Source organism: Anser brachyrhynchus (assembly GCF_964034855.1).
Source record: "Anser brachyrhynchus genome assembly, chromosome: 6".
Classification (NCBI taxonomy): Eukaryota; Metazoa; Chordata; class Aves; order Anseriformes; family Anatidae; genus Anser; species Anser brachyrhynchus.
In genome coordinates this window covers 13,838,052-13,861,733 of record NC_137700.1, presented here as the reverse complement: position 1 = coordinate 13,861,733, position 23,682 = coordinate 13,838,052, and the positions used below count along the sequence as shown (strand labels likewise).

The 23,682-nt window shown below is 43.4% G+C and overlaps 1 protein-coding gene across 2 annotated transcripts in view; it reads right to left on the bottom strand.

Annotated features, from left to right (window-relative positions):
• Positions 1–23,682, bottom strand: part of CDHR1 (cadherin related family member 1) — a 76,799-nt gene that overhangs the window by 26,053 nt on the left and 27,064 nt on the right. For both annotated transcript variants that reach the window (XM_080597859.1, XM_080597860.1), the window contains 10 exons: positions 21,866–21,910; positions 20,394–20,552; positions 19,543–19,638; positions 11,204–11,349; positions 10,300–10,350; positions 8,879–8,968; positions 8,400–8,486; positions 6,632–6,748; positions 4,823–4,966; positions 2,228–2,306 (listed from right to left, as the gene is read on the bottom strand). In XM_080597859.1, coding sequence (XP_080453985.1) covers positions 2,228–2,306; positions 4,823–4,966; positions 6,632–6,748; positions 8,400–8,486; positions 8,879–8,968; positions 10,300–10,350; positions 11,204–11,349; positions 19,543–19,638; positions 20,394–20,454 — 871 coding nt within the window. In that variant the 5' untranslated portion in view covers positions 20,455–20,552; positions 21,866–21,910. The remainder of the gene's footprint in view (positions 1–2,227; positions 2,307–4,822; positions 4,967–6,631; positions 6,749–8,399; positions 8,487–8,878; positions 8,969–10,299; positions 10,351–11,203; positions 11,350–19,542; positions 19,639–20,393; positions 20,553–21,865; positions 21,911–23,682) is intronic.

Below are 23,682 nucleotides of genomic sequence, written 5' to 3'. Positions count from 1 at the left end.
GGGATTTTGGAGAACCTCAGGTAAAGCTCAGGCTTTTTTTATTGAGGCTGAGTCTGATCCACAGGCAGAACAGGGCTGTGGGCTGACTTTGGCCCCTGCAACCTAATTTTCATCTTTCTGAACACAATGTGAACGGGCTGTGATCCCTGTAGACCTGGTGAATATGTACTGAAGCAAATGCCAGCTTGCAAAGAGGCAGCAGCAACTCATCACAATGTCTGCACCCACCTCACTGTCACAGCCGAAAACAGGCAGGTGCCCAGGAAGGGGACCAGCCAACAGCTCAAGGGGCCCTGCCCTGCTCTGCCACAGGGCTACAGGCACCCTTGCATGCTACCTCACTCATGGTATTGGCCATGGTCTATGCTTTGTGGCAGAGCCTACCATTGAAAGGAGAAAAGAGAAAAACCTTTAAAATAAAGGAGACTGAGGCTCAGAAATAAAGGGTAATGATCTGACAGCCAAGCCATTTTTCTTTTTCTTTAACTCAATTCCAGTGATAATTTTTAAACCATCTGACAGTGTCCCATTTTGCTAATACCTGCAATAACTGCAACTTCATTACAGTATACTAGGCAAAACAATGAACAGATATTGAATCATGCTCTGGTCAATTATTAAGATACATTGGCCTGGAAAGAACATTCTGACTGAGAAGAAGCTGAAGTCAATAGTGGTTTCAAGCCACAATACCTTGCGTTATTGTCTAGGTACCACAGGGAAATTGGTAACTCAAGAGTACGTAGCACTATGTGTTCCTCCATATAGCACATTCAGAGGATTAGAGTGCTTTCTAAAGTGGTTTCACCCTCCTCAGATAAAAAAAAAAAACACTTGTAAAGAATAAATAATTTCCCATTTGCTGTTAGTCAGCCTGCAGTTATTGTAATAATGGCTTGTCATGACTCAGGTCAGGGTCTGAGGTGCAAGGGCAGGCACCTGCTGTAATCTCTTCTTTTCTATTTCATCAACTTTCTATGCACTAAAAGCATATTCCCTTCCTCTTTTCCATTTCATGCTACTAGTCTGTCATCCCCTTCCATCTTCATTTGCCACTCTTGCCTAATCGCTTACCCTTTTTATTCCATTTTCTCCCATAGCAGGTGGTCCTCTACTTTCTTTGGAAATACAGTATTTCTTCTCATTAATCCTATTTCCCTTTCTCACACTGCCTGGTTCACCTGCCTCCACTTACTCTCTCTTCCTCAGTTTCCTCCCTTGTCTAGCTTCTTTTTGTTCCATTTCTTTGTTTTTACTCCTCATTCTCCACCTTTTTTACTTTCTCATTTTCCATCTGTTTTTCTCTTCTGCTACCTTTTGTCTCAATGTTTCTGCCTTCCTTTTCTTGTTGCATCAGGGGAGAAGGAACCATAGTATGGGTCCCATCCCACATTAAGACAAAACCTGAATTGCACCCCTCTCCGTCCGCTCTAGACCTTGCTTTTTAGATCACATAACACAATGAAGAACTTTCTGCACAGCTCTCAACTAAACCTCGTATTTCTTTTATGGAATTTTGGGGTTTCTCACATCTGTGAGTCAGGGTGCCCAGTTGTCATGGAAGTCCTGCTTTGGAGGAAGAGAGAATCAAACAAAACTAAAATTGTAGCTTGCAGTTTAGTTGATCTAAGTTGTTGATTTCACCAGCTACTGAGTCATCAATTCAGCTAAGTCTTGTTTTTATGCTATTAAAAGACATGCTACAGACACTCTCAGAATTGCTGATGAAAAGCATTAATCTTTTGATAACACCTACTTCCAGTGCCCTGGACAGCCAGTCTCTCTTCACTAGTAAACACAATTTCTTCCAAGAAACCAGACATTTGAATGTTTAGCCACTTCAATGACAATATTAATAAAAATATACCTCTAAATACCATGTCTGGGTCTCCCAATGCATTTTCTTGTCTCCCAGATTAAATGATGGAGATGCTCAGTGGCAGTGAATGCATCTCCCTTTACATTTTTTGAAGCAGCGAGGAGGCTACTGATGCCTAACAAATCAGCCATGCTAACAACTCCATGCGTAGTTCTGCGAAGCCGATACTAAAACTCAGTGAATCGTATCTTGTTTTCTGGTAGACAGGGCCCTGGAGTTGTTTGAGATACCTGACACTATTTCACGAGTCTGTCTCAGCTTTATTAAGCTCTAGCAATCCCTCTCTAATTTAACGTCACATCTAGTTTTGACTCCTCTTCAGATTTCTTACAAGCCAAGTCTACTCACCATTCACGAGGCTGTAATGAATACTGTTAGGCTTTCCTCTATCTCCATCAAGAGCAACAACAGTGAGGACCTCAGAGCCCTGAGGAGAAATGGGAAATTACTTTGTGTGCTGAGATCAAAAAGCAATGATATTGCAACTGTGTATTAATAAACTGAACTTCAGCAAGTTTTTCTGTAGTGAGGTGTGGAAGGAAGAGTGGGTACTTTTGCTCATGCTGCATGGGGAACACACTGAGGACCACTGACTCCCAACTAGAAAAAATCAGTGCTTAGCTTTGCCAAGCAGGAAGGATGCTACTCCTTGGACCAACTCTGTGTCATTCCTACACTGATGATTTTATTTGTTCCCAGTGATGTTACAGCCCATACATGGTACCTCCACACAAGGTAGGGATGACCCTGCCACCACTTGTTCCCTGTGGAGTCCCTGTGTGACCTGCCCTCTCCAGCACCATGCCACTACCTGCACCAACAGCAGAGTATCCTGCTTCAGCACACGGGCCCCAGCTGCCCCAGGCAGGCCAGGGCTTGCTGCAGTCTCAGGGCATGCCATGTGCTTGCCAAGATTCTGTGCCTGTTTCCCTGCATCCAGCCTCTTGTCCTTTTTTCCAGTTCACCTTTAGGTGAGCACCAGAGGACTGGCAGGCACACTGAGCCACTCCCCACGAGGTGCCCCTGCCCACTGCTGTGGCAGTGCTGGTGCCATGGGTGTGCAACAGCTGCACACCCTGCACAGCCACAGGCTTGGGCAAAGGATTTGGAGTAACCCATCTGAGCCCTGAGATTTATTTTGGTTCACTACCAAGATGCCCTCCGGTAGCTGCTGGACAGGCTCCTGGTGTTACTGTGTGCCCCATGGCATGCTGAGACCCAGGCAGCCACTGAGGGGTCTTCAGATCATTTTTGTACTACCCGATACAAGTTCAGACAGGCAGCAAAAGCAAACCAAGGATCACAAAGCAACTTGCCTCATTGAACATTTAGGGCATAAAATTGTGACGAAAATTATGATGATTTAACTGTCCTTAAAAGCCTCGCTGTCTGTCTGCGCGAGTAACATGGCCGTGGGCCATGCGTACAGAGCTTGTACGCTGGAGACCATTTGCTCATGTGACTATTCCTATCAACTGCAAAGGATGATGACTGTCAGCATTGCAGTGCTCACCCAACTGACAATGAATTGTACAATTTAGGCCTCTAAATTCAAGTGCTACTGTTTTGGACTGCAAAAACAGGAACACTGAAGAAACAGTTAATCACAAATGGCAACAGGGAACATTTTGATGACAACCCTTGAGTGAATTTTTCAGATGAGAGCAAGGTTCTGTTAGAGCAATTGGAAATACAAAACTGTACTTATTATCATTCATGCTGGAAGCTGCAATAAGATCTGCCTATAGGGCAAAATGCAGTGCAGTCCCTTTGAAAGTGACACAGTACTTGTAAATCCTGACAACTCCACCAAGGAGAAAAGAAGCAAGTTTACAAAATTAACATCAAATGTGTAAACAACACTGGAATCTGCTAGCTTATCTCTCTGTGGATTTCATTCTAATAGCAAAACTCACACTGGGAAGGACCTGTTTGTGCTTCCATCATTATAATATCATAATGGTGTAAATTATGAGCTCAGGTTGAATGTAATTAACATTTATTGACTCCTGTTTCCATGGTAAACACTAACTCCCATGTGTACCTGACAGTTATTTCAAGATCTATATGCAACTATGCAGAATAAATCAATATACATAATATCATTCATTCCGAACTTCTTCAAAATACACAAGCAATACTCCTCTACGCTGCTGAAATGTAACAGCCTATGAACTGAACTGCAATATATAGTCATGCAAGGGCTGAAGTGTACATCAGAGTTCTGGACAGAAAGTAAAGACACAATCTCTCCTGAAACTCAAGGGAAGATCAGGTGAACAGGGTGCCAAGACACCGACAATAGTCTAAGGTTGGGTATTTTCATAAGCAGATACCACTTCTCATCCTACGTACAAAGAAAATTTTAATCAAAACTTATGTATCAGGGTAAAAACTGATCCATATACAGTATCATGCCATTGCTTAGATATGGGGACAACTCATTAGTTTGCAGCTTCTGGAATAATATATAGCTGGAAGCATCATCAACATCAAGAATAATATACAGCTGAAGGCACCATGGTGGATACAATGAATTAACTCTAAGCTCTACACTCTCTTTTAAGCAAGCCTGCCATTAGGAGTTCCAGAGGTGATGGCACAGGCAGGAGCTCACTGTACTCCTTGGTTTGTCTGTGGTATATATGAAGTAGTAACTTCAGCAGCAGACACATGCCAACAAATGCAGTCTTAGGAGATCTCATAAGTGGTTCTGCTAAGTATGTCCCTGCTTACTTCATAATCTGGTGGATTTTAGGCCTGGATGGACTTCCTGGCCCCTTCTGCCTATCTTGCCACCACTAAGCAGAAAGTATTCTGCATTATGGGGATGTCAGGATTGCCTGTCATCAAGGGGACAGGACAAACGGCCTAGAGCATGGGTCCACCTTGACTGAGATGTGAAAGACTGCACTTCTCCTACAGGTGAAAACCAGCACTTACTGCGAGTGTATCCTCATAGACATATCCATAGTAGGGAGTCCCGATGAACATGGGAGGTGTGTCCTGAACATCCTCCACATTGACAGTAACCGTTGTTGTGGCTGAAAACACTTTGTTGTCTCCCCTGAGCTTCCCACCACCGTCCTAGAAGAGAAGTGATCATCAAAAATCTGCTGGAATATGTCTGCAAATCAGTTTATGGCACTGTACACACCTCATGAGTCTTCACAAGCACAGTCCCAGGAATCCCTTGTCTCTCTTAACACACAGACTCATCTCTACTTTCTTACTCCCTTCTCTTTTCCATTTGTCCTGCTTCCTCTCTGATTAGGCAGACATCTTGCAATGTCTCAGAAGTAATTTCTTTTATTAAGGAGGTTGTGACAATATATGCAGTTATATACGATCTGTTGTCAAGAACAGATGGGATAAGGAATTCAGCTTTTTTTTTTTGAGAGAGAGAAAGGGGAAAGCTAGAAACAGATGCAAAAAAATAGCAACCAAGATCTACAGCTTTTCATCCTACATATAGTCTTGCCATAAATTCAAGGCAATGTGAGGTAGCAAAGTAGTGCATTTCCAGGGAAAAATTAAACAGTGCAGGTGATCAAAGTCTCCTAGGGACTCTTATGTGACATAAGTGAAAGGATGGAGGAGCACAAAGTCAGAAACTGTTAGAGAGCCACCATGTATAAACAGTGTCTGGGGACTTTACTGCAATCAACTCTGTGCTATCGATACAGCAGAGCCAATTAGAAAAATGCCTCACAATTTCAGAAGCTTTTAACAGTCTCAGTCTCAGAGCATTGGCTGGATGTCAGTAGTCATGCTCGTATGAATTGTTCAGCATGTCTGCTGTGTCTGTTCTGCAACTTCCATTTTTTGGGGGAGAGACAGGTTTTTATCCTCCTTGCTGCCCCAAAGGCAGCATTTAGACCAAATTTTTGTTATTTCTCTTCAGATGAATCCTGGCTAAATAAATAACATGATCCATACACTTTTCATAAAACATGAGAAACTTGAAGTCACCGTAAGTAGCAGCAAAATCATTTTCTTTCCACCAGTGTGACTCTGCCTGTGTGACAGCTCTGCACCGGATCCTGAGAGACTTTACTTCAGAATCCCATAAACTTTCAATGCCTGTTATGAATCCTCAGCTGTGCCACAGGCACAGCACTGCTGAGAATGATAGAGGAAAGAAGGGACGTGCAGCAATATTTGCAGGATTCGAGTAAGATCCTGCCACAAGGCAGCAGAGAGGTAAAAGAAAAGCAACCACAGCCATTTCCATAAAAGTCACTTGTGTGCTGCCCTGGGTCCAGCTGTCTCCTCTGTCTTCCTCTGGCTAACGACAGTGATCCGCACTGCCTGCCTGCCAGGGGTTTGCCCCTTTGTTGTGGCAGGGCTGTGTGCTGGACAATAGCAGGGAGCCCTAGGCTCCTGCACTTGCCCAAAGAGCCTGACACTTCTCAAAGCTGGGGCTGATACACCAACTCTTTTGCTTCTAGGTGACTCTTAAAGTGCACAGGTGACTTTCTGCAGCTGGACTTACTGCCCTGGCACTGAAGCCTGATCTAAATGTGGGAAACCCACCACCAAATGCCTCTGGATGTTATTCAGCTGGTCACCTTTCCTCCCTCACTTCTCCACGTTACCCATCATACCACCAGATGTGGCAGACGGAGTGACTCTGCTGCCTCAGTGTTACGCTTATTTCAGAGACTGTTTAAGCCATATCTCTATTTGACCTAAGCCGCCCTTCTCAAATGCAACCCTTCATCTCCTCTACTTTTGAAAAAAGCTTTATACCTTGGCTACGACGACGACATAATGTGTTCTTGATTTCTCATAGTCCAGGGTGACCCCTGTTTTGATGCGCAGGACACCACTGTGACGGTCTATTGTAAACTTATTAGCATGGATGTTCTAGAAGAAAAGGAGAAACAGCGAGAGATTACAGGTATGGAAATAAGATTGCCGTAGGGATTAATCTTCTATTTCATCTTCTAAGGGAAAAGACCAGAATAATGATATGGTTTGGGTGAATAATGTATTTGATGAATTTCACCTCTGTGTGTTTATGAACAATTCATGAACCAACCACGAGTCTCTCATTATTCAGAATAAATCAGTTAGCTTCAATGTAGATTTAAAAGATCTTTTAGTATTTCATTGTGAAATCTTAAATTGGCCAACAGTTCATTGCACACAATGAGGTAGAGAGGCCTAACCAGGGTGGGGTGGGGGAGAAGATGTGGGAGAAAAAAGGGAGAAGAAAAATGGTGTTATACCTTAGCATTTCAAAGTTCTACTGGCTTCAAAGAAACAGGCAAGTTGCATGCATAGATTATTGTCAAGGACTTAAATGTTTAAGTGATTTTCCAAAAGAAACACCTAAAAGACATCCGTTTTTCAAAAGAGCCTAAAAACGTCACCCTCCCTTCTGCCTGACTGGAGCTATCCAAGAACACAGCTCTGTTTGGGTTTCCATACACAATTGCTACTGTTGGATAATCTTTATCTTTTTGATGGACGTCACCGCCTGCCCACACCAGACTTTCAAAGAAATTTTTTTCTGCACAGCTTGAGAATTCCCATAAATTGTGCCAAAAAATATAGCAGCATTTTTTCAATAAATACACATATTTAGTAAGCTTTTTGGTATACAAATATATTAGGTAGACACAGAAGTTTGAAATAGCTGTTACTTGGCTTCAGAGTCTATCAGCTTTCTGGAAAAAGCCCTGTGTAAAACTGAATCCTGCACATACTGCATTTTAATTGGATCATAATCGGTGAAATCAAAACTAAATTTCAACAAGGTGTTCTTTCACAGCAGGTCCAAGGTCTTAACAACATTAGCTTTAGCGCTATGCAAATATATTCCAACTTGTTTCTGTATTGTATCCAAGGTAAACATTGCAACTAATCGGTTTTTGTTTTGGTTTTTATTTTATTGTCTCTTGACTAAGGGGAACTGCAGCTCATCTGGAAGAAGCTGCTCATAGGAAGAAGGAATTTGAAGGACATCATGCAAGAAGTTGCACTTTTGGCATGCAAGGGGTCTGTAATACAGAAGTTCAGCTTTACATACAGAGCCCTTTCTGTTCTTCACCAGTGGGCGATACCTGAAAGGCTGGTTTCAAGCGGGCATTGGGCTTTGTCAGTGAGGAGACTTAGTACCCAATATTTTACAGTGATACACTAGTCTGCTACATCCAAGTGCAGATTTGGGTTTCCAATGCATTTTCCTTTCTAAAGAAAGCTATTTCATGCTTTTGAAGTCCCATGTGCACACAGGACTACAAATTAGACTTGCTCTCTCTGTCACTCCAAAGGGGCCAACAGGAGCTGTGCTGCAAGGATTCCCGCTGTCAGACACAGGAGTGACAGTGGCAACCCCAGCTCCAACCCCTGCCTGTTGGACTGCACTTGGCTGCTCACCAGACAATATCCAATTTGTCAAAGCTTGTTTTCTGGTGCACAGTACAAAATTGGTCCTATAGACACTACTAGCAGTTCAATCCTATATATCTTAGGAGAGAGATGTTTTTTGAAGGTACAGGCAATACCTTACCTGCAAGAAGTATGTGATACTTCCCCCAGAACCAGTGTCTCTGTCCACTGCCTCGATCTTAAAGATACTGCTGCCAGAGGGAGTGTTCTGTGACCAGAAAGAGGTACCAGAGTCAGACAGAAGTGGCAAATTAGGGGAGTTGGAAAAAATGAAAAGTGAGCACGCAAAGAGGCAGAAAAAGAGAGCTAGTAGAAAGAATATAAATGAATGAGGGGACCAAAGAGCAGAAGGAAAAGAGGGGAGAGATTAAGAATGGAAGAAACTGGAGAAGACCAAAAAACAAGTAAAACTTTCTGGAATAAACACGTCAGGAAATCTGCTAACTTGTTCCCTAAATTTGCAGTAAATATTAAATTCCTGCCCAAATCCCAAAACAAAACAATGCCAATTAGTCCTGCTGATTTTGTTACTTGACTGAAAACAAACTAGCTCCTCTTTACATTCTATTGAAATATAGTATGCAAAGAAACTTCACAAACCTCTGGGACTTGGACTATGTAAGGTGTATTCATGAACTCTGGGCTCTCATCATTAGCATCTGTTACAAGGATCCTAACTTTTTCCGAAACCTGGAGTAGAATATGAAGAACATGTTATATGTCAAGCTGATTTACAACAAAATCTGTTCATTTGCCTACTAAGGTGTAGCCACAGGCAATGAAAAATTTTGTAATAGGATGCCTTTGCACTACCAAAACTGAGTATACAAAAGAGAAAACAGAAAACCACAAAATCCAGAAGAATTAGCTGTGTGGAGAGCATGCAGATATCTCTAAACTAAATAAGGAGTCTTAGAGTACTTTATAAAGTTATAGATCAGGGCTGATTTTCGTAAGTCATCTTCTTTACGGCATTCAAGATACCATGATATATTTTATGGGAATACATAAAAGACAGTGTACAAGTTGGTACTGACAGCCCACAGCATTCATTAATGCCTTGTTTGTATCATATTAGGTTAATAGCATGCATAATTTGGATGTAACAAATGCATGTTTTTAATATTTAAGAATCTACCTTGAAGAAAATGCATGTTATTTTTCTAAAAATATGGATGCAAGTATATTTGATAAACTTTCCAGTAGTCTACAAAGTGGGCAGGTGGATGTGATCCCTTTAGTAGCTATTTACGGAGATTGTGGGGGTAGTTGTGCCTGTAGGACTTGGGTGTCTCCCAAGCATGCGGTAATCTCACTTCATTTGTTTGGGATGAGAAAAAGCTCTAGAGTTATTCAGTTCTGTGGACAGTAAGAGGGTCCCACTTTTGTTGCTCCTCTAGTGATGAAGCCCAGGTCCTCTTACCGGCAGACTAGCATCCTGACTGTGAGAGCGTGTCTGTAAACTGAAAACACCAAGGAAATTTGTAGAACTAGGACTGGATGCTTGTGCAATGCCTCAGTTAAGCCCTCAATGATTAGACATGATCAAAGCTTTATTCAGCAGCAGATGAAAACCCTCACCACCTTAGCTAGCCCAGGCAAATCTTCTTAATGCCACACTAGAGAAACATTGCGGGGGTGGAGGGACAGTCAGCTCTCATGTGTCTAACACTAGGTTCCTGTAATGTCACATATTTCTCCAAAAAGCCTTCAGCTCCTTCTTAGTTATGAATCCCACTGAGCTGACAGTGAAACTTTGTAGGAAGCTGCTTTTATTCTGTAGGCCACTAAGTCAAGCTTTCAGCCCACACTACACTGTAATTATCCTCAAACAGCTGAGTAAGGAGCTGGAGTGAGACCTGAGTTACTGGCAGTTCAGTGGCTCCTGAAACAGGAGGTAAAACTCTAATGAGATTATGTTTTCTGATAAAATGAGATAGTCCCTGTAAGGTAATTTAATGGGAGGAGGTACAACTGCAGGGTGGACTGTTTGACAAGTTAGAGTATAATTAAACGCTTACTGTACTCAGGCCATCTGAAATACTGACAATAACTTCAATCTCATCTTCTTTCTGTAAACCAATAAAATTCATTTGTTAGAGAGAAGGTTCTGCCCTTATTGGAAAATGAACTGCAGATTTAAACATATTTCAGCAGGTACATGAAAATAACAACTGATACCAGAAAACCGTCACAGGAGAGACTAAAGAGACCCCTCAGGGGCTTCAGCTAAAGGGCTCCTTGGACTTTCTAGAGCTACTGTCAAGAGATGGGTGCTCTGGGAATTCATATTGTCCTATAAAGTGCTTGTGAAAAATCAGTCATCTTTTTGAAGAAACGCTTCCTAAAACAACATTGTGTGTTCAAAATTCTTATTAGTATGCAGTATTTTGAAGGGTTTACTAAGTATTGCGTACTCTTCACTGCAAAGCATACATGATGATTATGCCTGTGTTCCTGGAATAAGGTTGCCTTTAGGCCACTGCTGCTGGGAACACCTTTAACCCACATGGTTATGGGTCAAAGGGCTATATGTAACTAGAAAAGTGTCCCGGAACACTGCTTTCATAAATCTCTACTTTCTCCTAATGACAGGAGAGTCCTAAAGAAATACAGATTCTGCCTGAGGATTATAGGACTGTTCTTGATGGGGTGCGGGTTGGGGAAGATAGGAATAAAATATAAACTTCTCTTTTGGCAAAAGATGAAAAAATCCCAGAGCTTCCAACAAGTTAGATAGTAGTGTTAGTGGTGCAAGTCAACTGGAAAACAACCTGATGGATGAATTATCATGTCTCAGAATTATGAAGTAAATTACATGTTTCAGGTGACACAAATTGATGTTGCCCCTCACAACCATTGATCAATGGAAACATAAGGAAATCCCACAAATACCCAAAGTGGTGACATTTTGCTGTACTCTACCTCTCTGTCAAGTTCTTCAATCAGCGTAACATTTCCAAGGTTTCTGTCAACAGAAAAGTAGCGTCTTGATCCAGCTTCATAGGTCAGGCCATACGTCACGAGATCTCCTTCAGGATCAGTTCCATTCAGGGTGTACACATAGGTACCTGAAAAATTGACCAGTGACGTAACCACAGGGAAATGTTCAGTCAGTGAACACTTTGTTGATTGCTCCCTAAGAACTCAGCCCTCCTGCAGCAAGCAAAGCTTCTGTGCATCAAACCCACTTACTGGGAAATACAAGTACACAGACTGTTCAATAGTCCTGACCGTCACTTTTTAGCCTCATGATTAAACTGAATTCATCAGTGCTGGTTTCTCTCAGTTAGGGCCCTTTCCCGCGCAATTGCACATAGATCAATACTGTCGGCATCATAGTGATGACACAGATAAGTTCTTGACTAACTATCAACACAGGTGAGCCTGAAGTGATGCTGTTGTAGGGCCCTCACACATCTTTTTCTATGGGAACAATGAAGTTGCAAACTAGCAGGTAGAGGAGCCCAGGAGCTGAAGGCAGCACTCACACAGAACAGGGCCCAGGCTCTGGAGATGCAAGGACATTTGCTGACTTTTCCACTTTCAGAACTAGATGCAAAAGTCTTCCTTCCTGCTTAGCTCCCCCTCATTAGCTCCCTCTCATTAGATTCTCTACTTAACACACCCACTCATGCACATAACAATGAATAAATTCTCTAAATTCATCAATGTATTTCCTTCACAAGCTGGGGGAAGAGAGAATGTTATTTCTATTTTTAAACATTTGAGAAGCTGGTGCCAGTTTTTGCAGTAAAGCGACTTTGTTTATCAGAAGTGATATTTTCTGGGGGAGTTATAACACCCACATTTTCAAAACATGCTGTGGGTTTATTAGCATTACTTTTTTTAAACTCAGATGTTTGCATTCTAATGTGCATTAGTATCCTCACCCAAGTAACTTCAAGCACTTTACAATTATCAGTTAACTGAGCCTGATATATAAAACGCTCTTTTTCTTTTACCTCCTAGCAGTCTGATGCAATGTGGATAACTTATCTGAGATATCCAAGTTGTAGAGGTTCAGAACACAAACTAACAAAGTTCTAACAAGCTTCTAACAAAGTTCTTTAAATTGGAAATGCTGCGAATGACTGACTGGTTGGTGCTGTGTTTTGCTTTTGCAGAGGACACAGAGATAGGATGGAATGACCACTGCTAAGTAAGTTAACAAAGTTAGGGCAGAACACTGTCAAAGAGAGCCCAGAAGATTCCAGTTTTAACTACTCTGACTCTCAGTCTGATGGATTTTTAATTCTATGAGCAGAAGTCATAACCTTTTTCACATATCCTCACTGCAGTGGCAGTGGAGTTTTTCACTGACCAGCCCCATATATGTTTAACTCCAGAGCTTTGGCTGAGGTCCTGCCAATGCACAGACAGGTAAGCTTCTTGAAGCTTTCTTTAGTTTTGTAATGCAACCTCATTTGCTTATTTCTTGACATGAAAAACATGAAGCAGAAAACTGGCAAGCTTAATGGACACACAACATCCAGACATCAGCACTGATACTTAGAAAATATAGCTGTTGCTGTCTGCACAGCAAGAGATTATGCCAAGCCATGCTGGATCTGTGCTCACTTGCAAGTGACCTCTCTTATGGTGATCATCAGGGCAATTATCTGGGCAACTTTGTACAGAAAAAAAGTTCAAAAAACAATGAGCATGTAGAACACACACAACAGACTCTATTATGAGCTAGCTCAGCCAGCCAACAAATATTCAGGGTTTGCAAAACAGGTTTACAAAACTGAAAAAATGCTTTCCACAATTTTGGTAGACATATCCCACAAAACAGGGAAGGAAATGACAGGACATCTGTGTTGTTTTTAGGGAAAGACAATGAGCAGTATAATGAGACTTCTCTTACCATAACACCTGAACTGTATACATAAAAAGAAAGGTAAGGAGAGGAATAAACTGGGATTGTTTTAAAACAGTGTCCTAAGAGGACACCCACCTCTCGATATAGCTGTCTACAGAGGAGATAGAAGTTTCAAGACTGTTATAGGTACAGCCCCAGCACTGACTGCATTTGTTCTTGTTTTTCAAAAGCTCTCTCAGTATCACAGCTAGATCCAAATGAAGAATTCAGGCATCAACTGTTTTCGGACCAACTCTTTTTCGTCCTTTTTCTGTCACTAGAAGTTTTTACTTCTTAATTGCTTCTGTGCCCTTTTCACTTGTCCTGTCCCTTCCACTTCATACACTGCTGCCTGTCCTGCCTGTTTCCAGCACATGGAGGTGTCTGCAGCTGCTGAGCAGCACTGCCTGTCCAGCGGAGAAGCAGGATGGACACCACGACCCATGTCTGGGGTCTTTCACAGCCTGTGGGTGACAACCGGGCACGCGGCCCAGTGACTGGGGTTGCCCCGCGCCACCACCGCTGCCAAGTGCTCCTCAGGGATGGCCAGGCATCTGTTAGAGAAGAACAGGACTGTGAAAGTTCAGGTGAACACACCTGAACCTGCTAGACTCGTTCTTCTAATCTGATAATTTTCTCTCCAGCATCTTCTAGGAATTTTCTTTTGAGAAAAACAGGAATTTTCTTGTTGCTAGAAGTGAGGAGAAACATTGATATTGATCCAGGCTGAGACTACTGAGGTTTCTGAGCAAGTTTGCTTCCTAGCTAAAACTGATACTTCATTTTTCATAACACAAGGCACTTGTGTGCCTTTCAAATTGGATTGTGGATCAAAATTTCTCTTCTACCTCATTACAGTTCCTAATTTTGTCTGAACTGCAGTTTCACTGCACAATGCTCTCTATATCATTAACACCCCGGGAATGCTTCTCAGCACAGTGTTAAAGCCAATTAAAAATCTCCTCTCAGCGTGCTGCCTCCACTTGCTGAAAAGAAAATAAATGAAACACCGAGCCAAAATCTTATCAGGGAGCACCAAGTAAACAGCCGTTCCCTGTCAGAAAGATAAGGGAATGGAAGAATCTTTAGCCAGGGACATGGTGAGCGCGGTGTAAGGGCCCTGATGGATGAGCTGCATGCCCCGAGCACCTGGGAATGGCACAGCAGGCTGGGTCAGGGATGTCCCGGGGAGCTGCACGCTGCTCCCTGCTACAGCTGCTTGCCAGGCACCATGCCAGACTTTCACCCTATTTTTCTAGTCCATCTTAAAAGCGATTTGCTCTTTGCTCCTGCTACTCAGGCTGAATGGCTGTCCCCTGACATTATTTCTCCACTTTACTTCATTTCTAGCAAATTTATTCGCAGCCAGCCTCTGTCTGCGTGCTCTGAGGCTGTTTCTGCCCTCTCGCTGAAGACACGCACTCCCTCTCTGCTATGTAATGCTCTGCAAACAAATCCCCTCCCTGCCAAGTTGAACAGGCCAGGCACATTCTGGACTCATGTTCGCTCCCCGTCTTCCTTTGCCACCACAGCTGACATCTGTTAACAAGGTGCTGAGAGGGATGTACATGGCCATGCTCCCAGGACAGGACACTTGTGCTCCCAGTGTCACAGCGAATACCATCTCGCCTGGGGTTATTCGCCTGTTCTCCACCCGTCTCAGCCAAATGCCCATCTATCTCCCCACTAGAAGAGGCAATGAACAACTAACACAAAGCCCACAGATGCCAGTTTTAGACTGTGAGGTCACCCCAAGGAAATCAGAGCTCCTGGATGACATGGACTGACACCAAGACTACCCAAAAATCTGCTCCATACCCACTTGCTACCAGCTCCTGCTGCCTCCCTCCTGCCCCCAGCACACTGTGGTGGCTGGCAAAGCAGAGACAAGACCACGGAGGAGCAGCCCGAAGCCCCACAGCTGAGACCCTGTGGTGGGGAGACTGGGGTACAGCAGCAAGCACGCCATTTTGTGTAGTGTTACCTCTGCTACAGTGACGTAGAAGGCTGGCTGCATTTAACAAATTTGTTCTGGGAGCTCCTTATTTTCTTAGGGAAAATTTGTGGCTTTTAGTTTTTGCAAAAAGCTGAATATTTTTGCACCTTCAGAAAATTTACCCTTTTTGGAGTAATCTGAATGTGAGGCCATGGTGGGTCTCTAGATGTCAAGACAAAACTTGGGCTAATTGGTCCACGTCTGTTTGCGTAGTCAGCAAACAATTGTTATCTAAAAGAGAAGCATGCTAATTCTTTCACTCGGATATTTTTTGTGACGGGGGCAGGAAATGAATTGTGGGCAGGGTTCAGCTACTATATTTGTGATACAAATACAAAAACACAGACAGCACAGTGCCAGGGGGCGATTTCTGAGCACTGAAAGAAGGCCCAGGAACAACAGCAGGAACTCTTGCCTGCTAGGGGACCATCAGTTGGATCAGGGTAATAGAAACAGGAGGAATGATGGATACCAGAGAGGACAAGACAGGCCTCCACAGCCAGCCATGAGTGATGGAAGAAACCAGATCAGGAGCCTGCAGGAACAACCTGGGAGGCTTCAAGGACAGAGGGATCTGAGGTGGTCAGTCAGGTGGCAGGCAGCTGGGGGCTTTGATCACAAAGTGCCACCACAAATCGGCTTTTAATGGGGAGGCAGTGTATACGTGGGGCATGGGGGAAAACAGAAATAAATGCAAGCATGAAAGGCATGCAAAAATCTCCAGACATGATGCTTGGGCTTTGAGAAAGTAATGAACTTAGGCCTTACGAGTATGCATCAATCCCTTGCTTTGCAAGTCTTGTCAATGTCCAACTGTGAGGGCTTACAGGATTAATGAGGTAAGATGAGGAAAACAACCTGAAATAACATCTCACACATGCCATAAAACCTTGATTAGTGGCACAGGTACATTTTATATGTACAAAGAGAGCTCTTTGCAAAGAGCTCATCCCTGAACAACCCCACCTGCCCTGTGGGACAGTCCCACAAACCACAACTGCTATCTCAGTTCCTAACTTTTCCCATTTTTATATCTGCTGCTGGAAGGGGCTGCTGTTCTGGCCCTTCTTACATTGTCTCATGCTCTGCAGCTTTAAATGAGATCTGGAAATGCACAGGCAATTTCAGGCTTTCACACAGTAATAGCAATTGCTTTCTTTATGATAACTTATGTCACAATGTATATAACTTGATAGACCACAACTACCTGCAAGTAGGCAAAATACCAGAGGGCAAACGAAGGTCAAGTAAAAGACGGTTTGAGCATGAAAATGTGTTTTTCTTGAATTTGATGCCTTCTTGCAGCTGTATCACTTCAATTTCACTTTCTACAGTCACACAGAGAAACCATCATCTCCTTTTGGTGCTCTGGAATACCGCATGCCCCCTGCCTACAGATGCTGGGGATCTTAACTAATACACAACACTGCCAACTGCTTGTCATCTTAGCAGTGCCAAAGACTATAAAATTCCTGGAGGCTTATTAAAGCTGCTGTTGATGGCATTGCTCACATCAGACACTGGCTGCTGCTGAGGCACAGCCAAGAAAGCGTTTCCTGCCTATGCTCCAGCTTCTGAGTAAGCACAGAGAAGACCAAACGCCAACCCACCCTGTTCTGCAGCACCTAAACCAATGCTGAATGAAGCCATTCAGAAGCAAACCTACAAAGGTTTTAATGCCCCTGCTGTCACTGATCATCCTGCTCAGGACTGAAAGATGCCTGCTGGAGCGTGGATGCTTGGGACTGTACATGGACATGGGAGACCAGAATCCTTCCCCTCCTTCCAGAGAAAGAACAAGGCAGAGGGACGAAGAGCAACAGCAACAGCATGAGACCCCTCACAAAGAGCAAAGCCAAAAGCCCAGCGGGCACCACAGCACCAAAGTACCAGTGCTGTTCATGCTCTGCTCTTTGAGCCCACTGCCAAACCATCCCTGAGGAGTGCCTGTGCTGACGTGGGCTGTGGGTAGCAGCAGCAGCTGTTTGCGTTGAGCAAGCCCCAAGTAGCTGTGTCCCAAGGGCATTTCCTCAAGTGCTTTCAGCAGAGAGGATCCTGCAGTACTCAGAGCTTCTAGGCAAGGTGCCCTGAGAACTACAGGCCAAAAAAAATACTTGCAGCTGCATGGCAAAGCCAGCACACAGGGACTCCTCAAAAGCAAGCTCTTATTTTGCTTTGGCAAAGGCTTCTCTAGGTCCTTTGCAAAAGTCTGAACTCAGCAACTCCAGATCCTTCACCTCAGCAAAACACTTTTGGTAGCACCTTTCGAGATTTAAACCACAGGTTGCTTCTCTCTTGTCTTTTAAAGTACATTTATAAAGCAGACTAGAAGTAGAGGCTAGCCAATGTAAACACACTCTGGCCAAAGCCAGCAAGCATGAGAAACAGCGGCCCGACAGATGGAGCAGCTTGAGCTTTACCACAGCTGCAACCAAAGCATAAACACCCCGGGGAGCTCTGTGCACCAAGCCTGGTTGCTGTGTTACCAAAGCACACGTAAAAGCCCAGTGTGTATGTGCCTATCCTTCCTCAGGGTAGCTGCACGTATACTAACACAGCCTCCGAGCCCTCGCACTGCCGCTCTGCCATCTAGGCACACACATGCTCCTTTTCTGCCCACCTGCAGCCCCAGACCAGCTGCACGGTGTCCCAGCACTAGAAAATCACTGATACAATCCACTGCTGCAGGGAGTGCTGTCACCTGAGTGGAACTGTGGCACTACAGTCCTGCTAGGAGGGACATTTCTGACTGTGCTGCAGCTTAGTGCCGTCTTCAGCTCCCCATCTCCATGCAGGTGGCTGGCGGCCCCCAGCAGCGGCAGGGAGAGGCGGATGCTCTGTAAATGCCTGCGAGCTGGCACCACACCAGGGGATGGCAGTCAGGAGGCAAGTGAGTTGTACTGCCTGTGGTTTGAGGGGTGGCAATGGCAAACGTCACCCCAAACAAACTGGATCAGGGGTCCCATTTTGTTTCAGCAAGTATCCAGCATTACAAGCCTTATCTACACTAACAGACAAGCAGTTCCATGGGCCATCCTTGCTCCGGCACCAAGCAGAGCTGTCCTCATTGCTAAGGTAGAGCAAGCGTGGCTTGCAGATGAAGCCGGGCAAAGGTACGGCGCTAATCACAGCCTCTTGGTCTGCCTCTGGCTTTTGCATGTGCCATTACAACACTGTCGGCCTTCAGCTGAGGTTTCCACTTGAGCTTGACTGAGCTTATAGTGAAGCCCTGCTGCATCATAAGCAAGCTTGCCTCAAGTTAATCCGCTAGATGCGTCATTTCTACGCTATGTGCTGCTTTCTCCCCCTCCTCCTTTCTGGTTGAACAGCAAAAGAAGTCACTGCTTCCCAACCACTCCCCTCCTCACCCCCCAACATGCCCAGCATGGATCGTGGCTGGCATTTACACCACTGGGCCAGAAATAAAGGTTTGGAGCAAACCCCAAGCAGCCACTTCTCCAAGCAATGAGTGCCATGGTCATGTTTAGGATGACGAAGGCAGCAGCGTTGGACTTCCAGAGGAGACTGTGCCCTCTGGATCCTGCCCTCACCCCCAGCACACTGCCTAAGACCTGGGAGGGGAGGTTTTGGGGTACACCCTTCCATGCATCTCTCTCTTCTTCACACAAGGCTGATAATAAATGGGTGCTTTGGTGCTCAGTTTGCAATGGCTAAATACTTTTCTTTACCTGCAACAGTTACAGACAACCCGTGGCAAATACTAAACAAAACCTCAGCATTACACTTGGAAAAAAGGTAGTCTTCATCACTGTGATATATTTTACATTAAATTTTTTAGATGTTAGGAAATTATTCTTTCCCCAAGGAAAATGTTGATTATAAATCATCTTTTTTGTTGTTGTTGTCGTCAAAAAAGCATAAATACACCTGCCACAAAATATTCAAAGTTGAAAAATGTACCAGTTTTCTTATTTTCAGTAAAACAAAACTGTATCTGTTTTTTTTTTAAATCACTTATTTAGGCAAAGCAATTTTCACTCCGAGTAGAAACATTTTCTACCATTTGTACTGTAAACATGAAAAATGCGATAACTTTAAAGAAAATCATGCTTCTGTTACTTTTCAACGTATAGCTTGCTTTTATCAAGGCTGATAAAATTATTAGCAACTATACTTTCTTATAAACATTTACAGAATTGATGAGAAGACCCCAAAGGTCTGTGCTCTGATGCTGTTAATAGATTCATGGACCAAGAAAAGGGGAGCTAAATTTCATGCTTTAAATTCAAACATGTCATTTTAAATTGAGACCAATTAAACGCTTGAGAAAAAAACATGTAAATCCACAGTATATAACAATGCCTGTGACAAAATGTATGTTGCTAATCAAAAGAGCAAACAGCTCCAGTTTCACAATTTAAACATATCCATGTTAATACTGACCAACAGGTGTGTCCTCCGAAAGGCTCAGAAGTGCCATGTTCCCGTTTGTGCTTCCAGCTCCATTATCAAAGAAATAGGGGGCATAATTTGCCTGAACTGCAATCAAAACAAAACAGAAGCCAAAGAAAAGCATTTCACTGGTGGCAGTTATCTAGCTTTGTTAACTGACTCTCAGTAAACAAGAACTGTTTGGGGAATACTACGAGCACATAAGATATCCAGTTGCTGCAGTGGACTTTCTGAATTGTATCTGTACAGATATTTTAAATAAAGTTACTTCTGCATGCTACTGTGCCAAAATTCACACAGCAGCAAAAAGAGAAAGAGAGCATATAAAAAACCACTACCAGAAACAAATCAAGTAGCAGGATCTCTAAGAAATCTCAACCAGATCCAGACATTTTCATTGCAAAATTAACCTTTTCAGCTTGCAATGACTGTATGCCTCTCCCCTATGCTACACACACGAATCTGAAACTTTCCCAGTGCCTTGGTACTTCACACAGTATTCTAAACACATTCTGCCTTAATATTATGCCTACTGCAGGAGCAATTAGCCATAATTAAATTGTTACTTACTTGCTGCCAGACAACAGCAAAGTTTAAAAAACAAAACAAAACAAAAAGCATGTTAGTTGTCTGTCTACTGACTGACTGTAAGAGATTCAAAATAGCCCGTTTGAAATAAAAGTACAAATATATAAGCACAGAGGGTATCAATTCACAGGGGTCAGCAGCTACCACGGAAAATATTTCAGGACAACATGACCACATCAGTAAGGATTACTACAGGATTTAAGGTTATGCCCGTATCCTCCTATATTTTTATTTAAAGTGATTATTGTACTCACCCAGGCACACGTGCGCCAAACTGAGGAATAAGGAGGGGGTGAAATGCCTTACATGCTTCATCCCACCGAAGAAAGGGCTAATTTCTTCTCTGTTTCAAGGGGTTTATTTATTTATTTATTTATTTTTCTCAAAGGTCCAGGAAAGTGTCCTTCAGACTGCTGTAATGGAGAAATGTGCAAGAGGCAGTAACAGATGCTAAGATGTTAAGCGGATGACACGTCTTAATTTCTGAGGAATTTAAAGAAGCTCCTTCCTACCACCTAATTAGACCAATTACTTTGCAGGGAGCTGTGGGACTCATTTCTAAGACAAGATTTGGAGGAATCAGTGCAACTCTCACAGGTTCAGCTGTTAGCTCCGTATTTATGCTGTCCAAATGCAAAAGTCAGAGAGAAGGTAAATCTGAAAGGTGTTTTCTTTCTGAACTCTATCTTTAATGCTCTAAGCCAGTCTTCTATTTTTGAGAGCTAGAAGAGGTTTCTCTTTACTTTAGATTTGGTAATTGTGAGAAACTACAGAAAAAGAAAATATAACACTAGCAGCAAAGAGTAAATATCTTTGTTGCCGTTTTAAAGGAAACAATTACATTTATGATAGCCGAAAACAGACAAAATTACATACTAAAAATGCAGAAGTCAAATGTTCTTTTTGCAAGCTGGCCTCATCAAAATGCATGCGTTTCTGATAATATCTTCTACATTCAGCAAGCATTTTTTAACCAACACACGAAAAACATCTCATGGAAAAAACTTCATACAGTAGCTTTTCTGCACCACCTTGTTCTGGTTTTCTGCACATAAAAGGTGTCTCCACTAATTCAAAACTTTATCATCCAATAAATTAGAGAGCTAAAGAAACAGCCAGCCTAGGAAGTTGTTCACAGCAAAAGCTTTGGGATGCTTACAAGGAACTTGATCAGTGGTAATACCTCCAGTCAGGAGCATCTTTACACAGCGGTTTAGCTGTTGACCTGAGGAAAAGCACTTGCCCTTTAATGCTGTGTTATCGGAGTGCTTGGTTCTGTTTTCTTTTTAATTGTCAGTGTTCCTGAAAGAAACACTTAAGAAATGAACCAGAGTTCCCCATTGCAGTACTGTTCAATGTAACAGGAGTTACCCTTTCTTCCTGGCACATAGGAAGGATTTACACCGGTGCTGGCTGCAGCCAGGACTGGTGCCGGCTCCAGTGGCTGGGCTGCCCTGTCCCTGCAGGGAGGGCTGCAGCAGAGCTGCTGCTGTTGCAGAGCACTGCAGGAGGACCTGATGGTGCTGCTGAACCCCCAGGGCCTTCTGATGACCAGAGGCCAACCCTATGCCCGCAGTGCCCCTTGGCCACGCCGAGTATGTGTGCTCCATGAAACTCTGTGCGCCTATGGTGCTCCTGGGACATTTCTGCTGGCCAAACACGTCAACTGTAAGGCTCCCAGAAAGGCAGAATTTAAAATTTCATGAAAAATATTAACAGAACTCACCATCCACGGTTGAACTTGACAGAGAATGGCACAAAGAGCAAAAGCCTAGAAAAGATCCAGAATATTTTAGACATATTCATGAAGACTAGGTACATCGGTGAGCAGCAACCACAACAATACAGATACAAATCCTGGCTCAGTACAGCACTAAATTACTGCCTGCCAGAAGCTTGAAAGTTAAACCAGTGGGAAAAAAACACAATTGCTCTGCCTTTGTCATCTTACTCCTTTCCTAACTCCCTCTTACAAGATCAGACCTGTTGTGTGACTCCATATGGCTACTCTTACACAGCAGCAAGATCTCCACATCAAACCAATGTGTGACTTCAACAGTGGTTTTGTAAAGCTCAGTGCAACCTGCAGCAGGCAGCTAAGAAATACAAATGTGTATTATCAGTGTATTTAAATTCACGATATGGTGACCCAAAGCTGAAAACTGTGTGGGAAGGGATACACATAAACGAAGACACAAATCTAAGCCTGTTACAGATTTAACTAAGCCACACCACTGTCAACAGTAATACTGAAGCACTGATAAAAATTAAAAAAAACACCTTTGTATGGTGCCCCAAAAGCAACATAAATAGCACTTAAATTTCCTCTCACCTGCCACCTCAATCTGGAATTGATAACACACCTTTTACTGCAATGTTTTCATAGGAAAAGTGATGGTGAACCCTTGCCAAAGTTAGTAGCTGTCTGTTCCCCTGCATGCATCCCCATGGGATCTAAATCTGTAGGGCCTGTATCTCCAAGGAAGCAAAATGTCTTGTTTGTCCTGAATTGCAATGAGTTTGAGCTCTTAAATCCTGAAGAATTTGAAAACACAGCTAATACGTTTTTATACACATAAAGATAATACAGCTGGGTAGCAACAATCAGATAATATTTTTTCCTGTCAGAAAATATTCTTGCTTTAAGCTAGTACAAGGAACCAGGCTGATATCGATCAATCTATGCTTTGGGAAGAAAGGGAGCAGGAGGGAGTTTCAGGAGAGTAATGTTTGCAGGAATGGCAGGATCCCACTCTATGTTGAACAAACCTTCCATTTCATATATTTTTAGAGTACTGAGTAGCGAAAATCAAAATAGGAGAATGAAATGTACCCGTCTGATCCGAACCAGTCTGTTTCCCAAGCTGTTTTGTTTGTTTACTTCTCAGTAGGAAAACAAATCTAGAAAGGTTCAAAATTTTCAGAACACAAGTTCTGGGTTTGGGTCACTGATCAGCAGTATCTACAAGCGTTCGTTGGACAACCTGAACTTTTATTAAAATCATCCAGAAAAAAAACTAACCACATACAAGCCCCTGCCAGCTCCTGCCCTCTTATCTTTTTGAGCTTTCAAGAACCTAGGGTACAAGAGGAGGGTACAGTTGTGCTCTCCATGGGTGCTGGTGTGCAAGACCAGGGTAAGAGACAGATTAGCAGAGGACACTGGGGACAGCTGCTTCCAATGGCCGTAACTTGGAAAGAAATATAGCACAGGCCCACAACCCCTCACACTATGCGGCAATACCAATGCTGAGCTCAGTGGTACCCGTGGGAGCAGGAGGTGGCCAGTTTACAGCTGGCAAAAAGCAAGTGCATCTCTCGGTCAGAAGCACCCAGCTGGCACTCACTGCCACCTGTGCTGGCAGCCTGAGCGGAGGGCAAAGACCGAGCAGGCACAGAGATAAATTATGCTTTCTGTGTCGTGGGTGGCCCTTCCACCTCAGAGCAATCATCTCACTGCCGCCGACCTGGGGCGTGCCTGCTTGGCATATCAATGTGAGGTTTTCACTGAGTTGCCTTTCAATCAGTCTTTGGGTGCTTACA